The 12635-nt window shown below is 40.0% G+C and overlaps 1 protein-coding gene across 12 annotated transcripts in view; it reads left to right on the top strand.

The window, feature by feature from the left end:
- LOC126427094 (zinc finger protein ZFP2-like) overlaps positions 1–12635 on the top strand; it is a 718966-nt gene that overhangs the window by 59114 nt on the left and 647217 nt on the right. For 10 of the 12 annotated variants that reach the window (XM_050089289.1, XM_050089290.1, XM_050089286.1 and 7 more), the window contains one exon: positions 1352–1444. In XM_050089289.1, the coding sequence (XP_049945246.1) occupies positions 1352–1444 (93 nt within the window). The remainder of the gene's footprint in view (positions 1–1351; positions 1445–12635) is intronic. The other 2 variants (XM_050089298.1, XM_050089284.1) reach the window with 1 other exon arrangement.

The raw sequence follows: 12635 nt of genomic DNA, 5'->3' as shown, positions 1-12635 counted from the left end.
ACATTGAAACTGCAGCTTGTTTACTGTCTTCTTTCAACAGCTTCCCTTAAGCAAGTGCTTTACTGACGATTTTCTTTCCTGTAATATTTTCGTTAGATATTTCAGTAAACTGGGAAATACACGATGAACCACTGAGCTGCTCTGGTTTTAAGAGACCACCCTTGTCTTAAAATTTCAACTTGTTTACTGGTGATAGATTTGTTGTTCCTCACTGAAATGTGAATCACACACACAACAACTGCCAGACTGTCTTTCTGAGGAATTGCTGTCAACCATTTTTAAATTCTACTTTAGTTTTTGGAGACATACAAAATATTTACCCTTAGTTTCTCTTCACCCATATCGGTTCACTGGATCAAAAAACGTGGACATGTTTTGTTCGTTTTCTTCTATAAATACCAGTAACTATAACTCTCAGCACCTCCTTATAATCACAGCCTTCAACTCTTCACCATTCACTCAAAAGTCCATAAACAATCTTTCGAAATAAGTTGAGACAGAAGCAACAAACGCCATCGAATTACATGTACACTGGAGTCTCAAGTGACAGTGCTACTCTTAGTTCTTGAGTATATGAAAATGGTACCTGTTCTTTCGGACAGGTACAGAAGAACAGATACCATCTTCATATATATAAGGCTCACTGGTCATTTGACAATCTTCAACACAGATGCACAAAAAGTGCCCGTACTCTTACGGGTATGGGCAAAAAGCCGCAAGTAATGAGTATAATGGGCAGGGGCACTATGAGTATAGCGCAGGACAATAAGTTGGAAATGTGGGTCTCAGGGTAGGCATGCCAGAGATAAGTCCCTGCAGTCACACTATCCTCTGTGTCCTGGGTGGCTCAGATGGATTGAGCATCTGCCATGTATGCAGGACATCCCAGGTTTGAGTCCTGGATGGGGCACACATTTTCACCTGTCCCCGTTCACTTATATCAATACCTGTGTGCAGCTAGGGGTATTCATTTCATTGCAGTTCTTGGGCTTACCACCTTTACTGTCCTACTATGTTAATGCACAGGGAGTAGCACACTCCCCCTTCTTCTTGGTACGGGCAAACTTTGAGGTTACCAAATGAAGGATAAGGGCCAGCAAGCACTATGAAGTACACTATGTACTGACTGATTATATGTAAGATTAGTGCAGTATGGCACTGTGTGAAATTACAGTGATACATGTTGGCAGAATACCTGCTCAATAAATTATATTTTTTAAATTTTTGTGTATGTACATGATACAAATCTCTGAAAATTTGTATGATATTCATAAAAAAGAATGTTAAGAGCCATGTCATAAGTACAGAAGGGTACGAGCTGTTTTGACTGTGAGTTTTTTCTTTCTTTCAGTGTCTTGAAGATAACTTGGGAACCTCTTGGCCAAATGATTTTATCAAGGAGGATCCTGAACTAAATTTGGAGGTGGATGAAACTGAGAATACTGTAAGCACTCCCATCTGATTCATTGCATGTAGAGTGATAAAAATGTATTTGCGTAATTGCTTAATGTAAGAAATGCATTACCGTGGGACAGGCACAGATTGAGTTTCCTTAACATAAGTGCAATTAATAATTTTACAGTACTCTTGTGCTATTCCACTTGATGTGGATTAGCAACTGTTACTTGCATATTGTTTTGAGTAGAATCCAAACAGAATTTGTAGCAATATGTTTAACCATGTTTTCAGTGACCCTTCTGGATGTTAAACATTTTGTATAAGTTTAAACTCTGAGAGTGTAGGTCATTTTAAAAGTATTCCTCCTTTGATTAACTTATTATTAATGGATTGCAGAAGAATACATTGGACATGATTCATCTTTTCAGTGAATCATTGATATTTGTCAGTTTGAACCAAAAATTTTCAAAGGTGCCAAAGGTATGAATTGTGATACTACACTCCTGGAAATTGAAATAAGAACACCGTGAATTCATTGTCCCAGGAAGGGGAAACTTTGACACATTCCTGGGGTCAGATACATCACATGATCACACTGACAGAACCACAGGCACATAGACACAGGCAACAGAGCATGCACAATGTCGGCACTAGTACAGTGTATATCCACCTTTCGCAGCAATGCAGGCTGCTATTCTCCCATGGAGACGATCGTAGAGATGCTGGATGTAGTCCTGTGGATCGGCTTGCCATGCCATTTCCACCTGGCGCCTCAGTTGGACCAGCGTTCGTGCTGGACGTGCAGACCGCGTGAGACGACGCTTCATCCAGTCCCAAACATGCTCAATGGGGGACAGATCTGGAGATCTTGCTGGCCAGGGTAGTTGACTTACACCTTGTAGAGCACGTTGGGTGGCACGGGATACATGCGGACGTGCATTGTCCTGTTGGAACAGCAAGTTCCCTTGCCGGTCTAGGAATGGTAGAACGATGGGTTCGATGACGGTTTGGATGTACCGTGCACTATTCAGTGTCCCCTCGACGATCACCAGTGGTGTACGGCCAGTGTAGGAGATCGCTCCCCACACCATGATGCCGGGTGTTGGCCCTGTGTGCCTCGGTCGTATGCAGTCCTGATTGTGGCGCTCACCTGCATGGCGCCAAACACGCATACGACCATCATTGGCATCAAGGCAGAAGCGACTCTCATCGCTGAAGACGACACGTCCCCATTCGTCCCTCCATTCACGCCTGTCGCGACACCACTGGAGGCGGGCTGCACGATGTTGGGGCGTGAGCGGAAGACGGCCTAACGGTGTGCGGGACCGTAGCCCAGCTTCATGGAGACGGTTGCGAATGGTCCTCGCCGATGCCCCAGGAGCAACAGTGTCCCTAATTTGCTGGGAAGTGGCGGTGCGGTCCCCTACGGCACTGCGTAGGATCCTACGGTCTTGGCGTGCATCCGTGCGTCGCTGCGGTCCGGTCCCAGGTCGACAGGCACGTGCACCTTCCGCCGACCACTGGCAACAACATCGATGTACTGTGGAGACCTCGCGCCCCACGTGTTGAGCAATTCGGCGGTACGTCCACCCGGCCTCCCGCATGCCCACTATACGCCCTCGCTCAAAGTCCGTCAACTGCACATACGGTTCACGTCCACGCTGTCGCGGCATGCTACCAGTGTTAAAGACTGCGATGGAGCTCCATATGCCACGGCAAACTGGCTGACACTGACGGCGGTGGTGCACAAATGCTGCGCAGCTAGCGCCATTCGACGGCCAACACCGCAGTTCCTGGTGTGTCCGCTGTGCCGTGCGTGTGATCATTGCTTGTACAGCCCTCTTGCAGTGTCCGGAGCAAGTATGGTGGGTCTGACACACCGGTGTCAATGTGTTCTTTTTTCCATTTCCAGGAGTGTATTTGTATGTGATAGATCATCCTCGATGCATTGATCTTAAAATAGTTACAGTATGGCTACGTCAATGGTATATGTTGAATTACTTATAGATTTGTCAGTCACAGAAAAACTCTTGGGCCCATGCAGATAAATACGTGTATTTCCTCACAACAGAAGTCACAGAAGATCCAAATAAATTATCTACTTGCCACAACCTACAACTTTGATAAGGTCTGCTTGTATGAAGCATAAAATTTAACCGAGTAAAATAAAATGTTGTTGTATTAATTTTGTCCACCTTGCGTAAGAGAAAGTGGATGGTTAGACTCATAAACGTCTCACAGGAATAAAACCTAACTAACATTCGGGAATATAAGGAAGAGGACTGAAAAACCTAAATCAGAAAACATACTATGCAAGACACTTCATGGCGTATGGCGGTGGGTATGTTCCACCACTGTCAGTCATTTCTTTTCCTTTTCCACTGGCAAGCAGAGTGAGGGAAAAGCAACTGTCTGTTGCCTCCATACAAGCTGTAATTTCTATTGTCTTGATGGTGTCTGTAAAGGACCATCAGGCACATTGATGCCTGGTGATTGTGCAAGCATACCAGTTAAGGAAAAAATTTATCATGCTGGGGACAGTGCATATGGTATTTAAAAAAAGAGTGAATCTGGCATAACTGGTTCCTGCATCACTTTTCTCTTCCCAAATTAAGCATTTGTTTGTTAGCCTTCATTCTGTTGTATATGCATGGTGCAATAATAATTTTCTGTGGGGCACAGGCATAGTAGTTTTGCATATGGAATTCAGTTTGGAGAATGTGTTCAATATTGAAATCAATTCATTTAGCAAATATGTTCCTTTACTGTCACTGCTGATATTTTCCCACATTACATCAGTCCACAATAAGAGGTAAATCAACATTTTGGACTATTAACTTAGTTTTTGGCATTGTGCTTCATAAAATTTTCCATTAGTAAACATGCCTCTGCATCATTTCCAAGTTGCTGCCTTCATGCTATTATGTGGAAAATTAATCTGGAATGCATAACTTTAATTCCAGTTTGTCCATTATCTTTACAATCCACAGTGCACCAGAAAAAAGGTATCTGTCTATGTTTACAAGTTCGCCATGCATGACTATACTGCCCAACAGCAACCTTACATAATTGATTTCTTCCCATTGTTACATCAAAACTCACTATTTATGGCACACATCAAAATTCACTCGTCCGGAATATTAAAATTACTAAATCCTATTAATCATTTTCAATTTCAGTATACACAAACAGGTGATTTCATTAACAAAAGACATTAGATGAAAAAACAGTAAACAGAAAAATAAAACTGTCTGTCTCTGACAGTTCTGGGGGATACACAAAGTGTGATGCACTATATTATAGGCAAACAGTAGTATCCAAATCAGACACACAAAGTTTCATTATGTTTCCCTTACAATACACACTGATCAACATTTACATCTGCAGTGAGCCTCAAATGCCAGTTCCCTAAATCCTCTCGACATTGACTCTCGAAAAGAACATCTTCCCTCTAAGGATTCCTGTTTGAGTTCCTGAACCATACCCATAACACTTGTGTGCTAATCAAAGCTAATAGTAGCAAATCTAAAAGCATGCCACTGAACTGCTTCAGTGTCTGACTGGTGGGATGTCATGCATATGTTCCAACAAGAAAATTATGGAAAACAGGAGTTCAATAGAGAATATATGAAAATGGTGAGATAAAGCTGGGAGAATGAGATCAAAAACACTACCACAAGAAATTAAACCTGCGAAGAACCTACAAAAATGAAATTTTTTTAACTCCACTTTATGTGAGTTTCAGATATACCATGTTGTTATAGCCAATAAGGATACAAAAATACTCAGTGTAAGAACAAGAAAGGAATTTTTTACTGATTTCAACGTCTCCTGCATATAAGAAACACACACGAATAAATCACTCATCATTAATCCATTAACACTCATATTATGAGTAAAAAATTTTTCAACAAATTATTCGTTCATATACCATGAATTGTAAGAAACTTGCAGACATACTAAAAATCATTATGAAATTAAGCTAATGACAAAGGAGGAGAGAACACAGGTAGTAGAACATTGCATATGATCAGTGTGTAGTAGATGCGAGGGAACAAGCATTGAAAATTTAAAATAGTTACAAACCCCAGAAAATGGCACGAATTCTTGAAAGTACAGAAATGAATGTTCAAGGCTATAAAAGAGTGTAAACTGGGTCACTTGAAACCAACAAAAAATAACAATTTTAGTCCATTACTTTCACTCAGATCTTGACTGTGTGCCTCTGAAAGAACTAGATTTTGGAGGCAAAACAATTCAGATTAAAAATCATCTGTTGAAGAACTGAAGGAAATCAGTACTTTGGAAAATAGCAAGTCATCTACAGAAGACATAAACTCATAGCAGAAGTATTGAGATATGGATACTGAGCAACAGTAATCTCACACAGCCAACTGGCAGAATTATGTTACACATTTGTAAAAGTGAAAAAAAATTACTGAAGAGTGGAAATGTGCATTAATTGATCTTCACAAAAATGAGATAAAAGCAGTCTGAATAACTGCAGGGAATTTCGCTGCATCCTGTTATGTCCAAAGTTCTTTAAAAAGCCCTGTGAAGTCAACTGGATGAACGAGTAGGCCAATTAATAGTTGAGTATAAGGCATGATTTTGCAAAAGGCAATCGTGTAGAGAACAGATATGGGAACCAAAGTCAATTTTGCAAAGATGATGATTTGTAAATACTGTGGCAACTTATGCCAAGTGTCAGAAAGGCTTAAGATTTGATAGAAAAATCTTGATTCAGTACTTCAGAGGAATTCAAAAGGGACAGGAAAACAGTGGCAGCTATCCAACAGACATTGAGTCCAACCCTAAATGTTAAATTGACCCCCTCCAATTTAAAATAATTCTGAAAAAAGTTATGAAGACATAGGTGAAGGAGATAAGGGAAGCCAAATTGAAATTAAAAAAGAGCAGGGAAACAACATGAGGTGTATGGCTTTAGTACACACTCACTATTCTAAGAAACTCTAGAGAAGTCAAACTTGACCTTGAAAAGCTTCATAAAATGTCCCAGAAAACGGTCTAAAATTAATCTGTGAGAAAACTCGGTATTGGACAGGAAGCCTACAGATAATCTCTCCATTATAACATGGTATGAGGAAGTGTCACAAGATACATACATTAAATATCCAGCAGAGATCATCCAATTAGCAAGACATTATTTATTTATTTATTTATGCTAGTCTGACAAGAGCCATCAGGTTCTCTTTTGCATCGGACCAGGGTTTCACAAGTATATCATAGTTACCTAAGAAACAACAATTTTAATATGACAAATAGTATTAAAATGATTTGAATATCTGAAGTGGCAATGTAAGTAATACTGACTATAAACTAAAAAAAATTAATAATGACAGTACTAGTAGTATTACAGTTGTTGCCACTAATAATTGTGGTGGTAAGAGTAGTAACGACGACAATAACAGTGGCAGGTATAAAAGGGTTTGTAAATGTACAAGATAGTTTTCTGATATAGTGAGTTCCATGGAAAGGAAATTTAAGAAGCCTTCACCAGCTAAGAATTCTGTGAAAAGGGGAAGATCTGAGTGGCGCATAATTATATGCTCACATGTCGGTTCAAAGTGCAATTTAAAGCAGCCAAACCTGGCTACTTCAGGACGTTTGTAGAGGACGCACATTGGTGACTTTCTGTTAATGGATGTAATCTCTCTGAACATATTCCTCTTTTTTATCTTCATGATTATTGGATGTGTGTAGCACATTATGTGATAAATCAGAGCATGTGTATGCCCCTACTCCACCCAGTTGTCAGTTACATCTGTTGCTTCTTAAAAAGATGTAGTCTTCTCAATTTATGGAACTTCTGGACATACTTTGTTTGAGCCACATCTCTGATGGAAGTATCATATGTATGTCCATGTCTTGAAATATGTGACAGACTTCGTTATGAAGAGGTGGCAGAGATCGAACATTAGCGTGTGCAGTATGAAGTAGTAGTGACTTTAGGCCGGTGAACAAAGCATACCAGACTGCATTGTGGTAGGGGAGCAAGGTTCCTTGAAGTGAAAGTAGAAGATATCTCCCGGAGGAGGGAGGTTTTGTGGCAAAGGCCAGCAGGCTTTGCACTGGTCGGTGAATTGTCAACTGAAGACAGGAGGAGAAAGTTACTGAACAAAGCTAGAATAATCTATGCACAGCAATACTGAAAGTGAGATAAACTGAATGAAAGCAGTGTCTTATTATTGGTCCTAGTGATTAGTAACCAGAGTAATATGATGATAAATTATTAAAGTAGAAGTAAGACAGTAAATTATCATCTGAATCAGTCTTATGAGCGTTTTGAAGTAATAGTGAATTAATGAATAGTATTGATGTTAGAGGTATGATAATTCAGCAGAAAATTGGTACTAAAAGTAATCCTAGACAAATAGAGAATAATAAGAGGGGAAACTGTTTTAAGTATAATATTAGTAAAACAAATTGTTTTTTTTGCAAAAAAGACATGAAAGTAAACACACAAAATTAGAGGCAACAAGAGTTGACAAAATTTTTGGGTTCTAAAGTCGAGACAATCGAGCTGACCTGCATTGCAGACTGATTATTCCTATTTTAGGTCTTCACCATTATCCTGCCATCATTTGTCCACACGTTTTGCAGCTGAAATCATGAGATCCTTGCTTGTTGTCAAACTAACTACAGGAGTTTCTGGCTCAAAAGCTTCTCAGCTGATGCGGAGTCATTGTAACAGAAAATCTGTTTTTGTCAGTGCAAAACTACTACTCTAATAACACTCTGCTGCAGAAAGTATTGTAATTCATTGTCACACAAAAATGACTTGACTGAGAAGCAGGAAAGAAAAATTCTCAGGACAATATTTGGACCAGTTTTCTGTGAATGAATTTGGATAAAGAGACCCTTAGGAGAGCTCTATAGATAGACAGAAACAATAACGGACACCTTTAGATATAGAGGGATGAAATTCTGTGGATGCATCACAGGATGACCGACGACAGGTTCACAAGACAGATCTTTGAGGTAGCAATCACTAGACAAAACAGTTCAAAATGGGTCATAGGTACAGAAGAAGTTGGACTGTTGCGAGATAACATAATAAATCAAAAAAGAGTCTAGAAAGACTATGAAACATACTTAAATAGCAACACGAGGAAAACGGAAATGGATATAAATATTTGGAAGACCACAAGAGAGACCACAGAGGACATACACCATGTGATCAAAAGTATCCAGACACCTGGTTGAAAATGGCTTAAAAGTTCGTGGCGCCTTCCATCGGTAATCCAGGAATTGAATATGGTGTTGTTCCATCCTTATCATTGGTGACAGCTTCCACTCTTGCAAGCATATGTTCAACAAGGTGCTGGATGTTTCTTGGGGAATGGCAGCCCATTCTTAAGAGTGTTGCACTGAGGAGAGGTATCGATGTCAGTCGGTGATGCATGGCATGAAGTCAGCGTTCCAAAACATCCCAAAGGTATTCTAAAGGATTCAGGTCAGTTCCCTATGCAGGCCAGTCTGTTACAGGGATGTTATTGTCGTATAACAACTCCACCACAGGCCATGTGTTATGAACAGGTGCTTGATCATGTTGAAAGATGCAATTGCCATCCCCAAATTGCTCGGGAAGCAAGTAGGTGCTTAAAACATCAATGTAGGCCTGTGCTGTGATAGCGCCATGCAAAACAACAAGGGGTTCAAGCCCCCTCCACGAAGAACATTATGACACCATAACACCAGAACCACCTCCGAATTTTACTATTGGCACTACACACACTGGTAGATGATGTTCACCAGGTATTTGCCATACCCACACCCTGCCATCAAGTCACCACATTGTGTACCATAATTCTTGACTCCACACAACGATTTTCCATTGTTCAATTGTCCAATGTTTTCGCTCCTTACACCAAGCGAGGTGTCATTTTGAATTTACCTGCATCATGTGTGGCTTATGGGCAGGTGCTGGATGGTGAAATATAAGTTTTTTCACCTCCAACCTAACAATCATAATAACTGCAGTGAATAATGTAGTAGTCCGGAATTCCTGTGTAATGGTCTGTATAGGTGTCTCTCTGTTACTCATTACAACCCTCTTCAAGTGTCGACAGTTTCTGTCAGTCACCAAACGAGGTCAGCCTGTACGCTTCTGTGCTGTACATCTCCCTTCACGTTTCCACTTCACTATCACATCGAAAACAGTGGACCTAGGATTGTTTAGGTGTGTGGAAATCTGGCATACACACGACACAAGTGATACCCAATCACCTGACCAAGTTCGAAGTCTGTGGGTTCCGCGGAGTGCCGCATTCTGCTCTCTCATAATGTCTAATAACTACAGAGTTTGCTGATATGGAGTACCTGGCAGTAGAAAGCAGCACAATGCACCTAATATGATAAACCTATGTTTTTGGGGGTGTTTGGATATTTTTGATCACATTGTGTATTTAAAGAAATTGGGAAGGATGTAGGAATAAGAAAATTTTAAATTTAGATACGATCTCTTAAATGTTTATGTATGAGATGATGATGATGATGATGATGATGATGATGATGATGATGATGATGATGATGATGATGATGATGATGATGATGATATCTGGGAACGTCCCATAATTATCAGTGTGAGGAGATTAGCAATAGTCAGGGTAATCTGATTGTCAGTAGACCTTACAGAAGTAATCTGCAATAGCAGCTTCTACTTTTTAATATGCGATGTGTCACATTCTGCAACCCTCGAGACGATATGATTTGTAGAACACAATGTGTGGATCTAAGAATGAATGAAAAAGTGAACCAATGAATGAATAACCTTCACACCCTCTTTCTGGCCAGGATATAGGCTACAGTGTGATTTCACGCTGAAAGAGAAATCAAATATACAAAGAAAATAAAAAAATTAAGAAATGCTTTCAGCACATGAAAACAGACTAAGATTACCCTATCCTACTGAAAGGGAAGTGATAGCTGTGTAACCAGAACCTGTGTAGGTTCCAAAAGGCTATATCCTGGACACAAAGATATAAATGCAGGATAAATTTATGTTTAGATGTATCGCTATAAAGCTTTTATTTCCAGAAGAACCATTAAATTTATCAAGAGTACATCTTCTATACAGCTGAAAGGAAGGGGAAACTACAGCCGTAATTTTTCCCGAGGTCTTGAAGCTTTACTGTATGGTTAAATGATCGTGGCGTCCTCTTGGGTAACATATTCCGGCGGTAAAATTGTCCCCCATTCGGATCTCGAGGCAGGGACTACTCGAGGGCATTGTTATCAGGAGAAGAAAACTGGCGTTCTACGGATCGGAGTGTGGAATGTCAGATCCCTTAATCGGGTAGGTAGATTAGAAAATTTAAAAAGGGAAATGGATAGATTAAACTTATATATAGTGGGAATTAGTGCAGTTCGGTGGCAGGAGGAACATGACTTTTGGTCAGGTGAATACAGGGTTATAAACACAACATCAAATAGGGGTAATGCAGGAGTAGGTTTAATAATGAATAAAAAAATAGTGCGGGTAAGCTGCTACAAACAGCATAGTGAACACATTATTGTGGCCAAGATAGACATGAAGCCCACGCCTACTACAGTAGTAAAAGTTTATATGCCAACTAGCTCTGCAGACGATGAAGACATTGAAGAAATGTATGATGAGATAAAAGAAATGATTCAAGTAGTGAAGGGAGACGAAAGTTTAATAGTCATGGGTGACTGGAATTCGAGAGTAGGAAAAGGGAGAGAAGGAAACATAGTAGGTGAATATGGATTGGGGCTAAGAAATGAAAGAGGCAGCCGTCTGGTAGAGTTCTGCACAGAGCATAACTTAATCATAGCTACCACTTGGTTCAAGCATCATGAAAGAATGTTGTATACATGGAAGAATCCTGGAGATACTCGAAGGTATCAGATAGAGCATATAATGGTAAGACAGAGATTAGGAACCAGGTTTTAAACTGTAGGACATTTCCAGGGGCAGATGTGGACTCTGACCACAATCTATTAGTTATGAACTGTAGATTAAAACTGAAGAAACTGCAAAAACTTGGGAATTTAAGGAGATGGGACCTGGATAAACTGAAAGAACCAGAGGCTGTACAGAGTTTAATAAGTCACAGCTTCAAAATACTAAAGTGAATTCCTTACAGATGAATGGAAAAACTGGTAGAAGTTGCCTTTGGCGAAGATCAATTTGGATTCCGCAGAAATGTTGGAACACCTGAGGCAATACTGACCCTACGACTAATCTTAGAAAATAGATTAAGGAAAGGCAAACCTACATTTCTAGCATTTGTAGACTTAGAGAAAGCTTTTGACAATGTTGATTGGAATACTTTCTTTCAAATTCTGAAGGTGGTAGGGATAATATACAGGGAGCGAAGGGCTATTAACGATTTGTACAGAAACCAGATGGCAGTTATGAGTCGAGGGGCATGAAAGGGAAGCAGCGGTAGGGAAGGGAGTGAGACAGGGTTGTAGCCTCTCCCCGATGTTATTCAATCTGTATATTGAGCAAGTAGTAAAGGAAACAAAAGAAAAATTAGGAGTAGGTATTAAAATCCATGGAGAAGAAATAAAAACATTGAGGTTCGCCGATGACATTGTAATTCTGTCAGAGACAGCAAAACGTGGAAGGGCAGTTGAACGGAAGGGATAGTGTCTTGAAAGGAGGATATAAGATGAACACCAACAAAAGCAAAATGAGGATAATGGAATGTAGTCGAACTAAGTCGGGTGATGCTGAGGGAATTAGATTAGGAAATGAGACACTTAAAGTAGTAAAGGAGTTTTGCTATTTGGGGATCAAAATAACTGATGATGGTCGAAGTAGAGAGGATATGAAATGTAGACTGGCAATGGCAAAGAAAACGTTTCTGAAGAAGAGAAATTTGTTAACATAGAGTATATATGTATGTGTCAGGAAATCGTTCCTGAAAGTATTTGTATGGAGTGTAGCCATGTATGGAAGTGAAACATGGACGATAAACAGTTTGGACAAAAAGAGAATAGAAGCTTTCGAAATGTGGTTCTACAGAAGAATGCTGAATATTAGATGGGTAGATCACATAACTAATGAGGAGGTATTGAATAGAATTTGGGAGAACAGGAGTTTGTGGCACAACTTGACTAGAAGAAGGGACCGGTTGGTAGGACGTGTTCTGAAGCATCAAGGGATCATAAATTTAGCATTGGAGGGCAGCGTGGAGGGTAAATATCATAGAGGGAGACCAAAAGATGAATACACTAAGCAGATT

The sequence above is a fragment of the Schistocerca serialis genome, chromosome 11 (genome assembly GCF_023864345.2).
Source record: "Schistocerca serialis cubense isolate TAMUIC-IGC-003099 chromosome 11, iqSchSeri2.2, whole genome shotgun sequence".
NCBI classification, from domain to species: domain Eukaryota; kingdom Metazoa; phylum Arthropoda; class Insecta; order Orthoptera; family Acrididae; genus Schistocerca; species Schistocerca serialis.
Note: the sequence above shows the minus strand (reverse complement) of the source record. Positions and strands in the feature narration are given on the sequence as shown.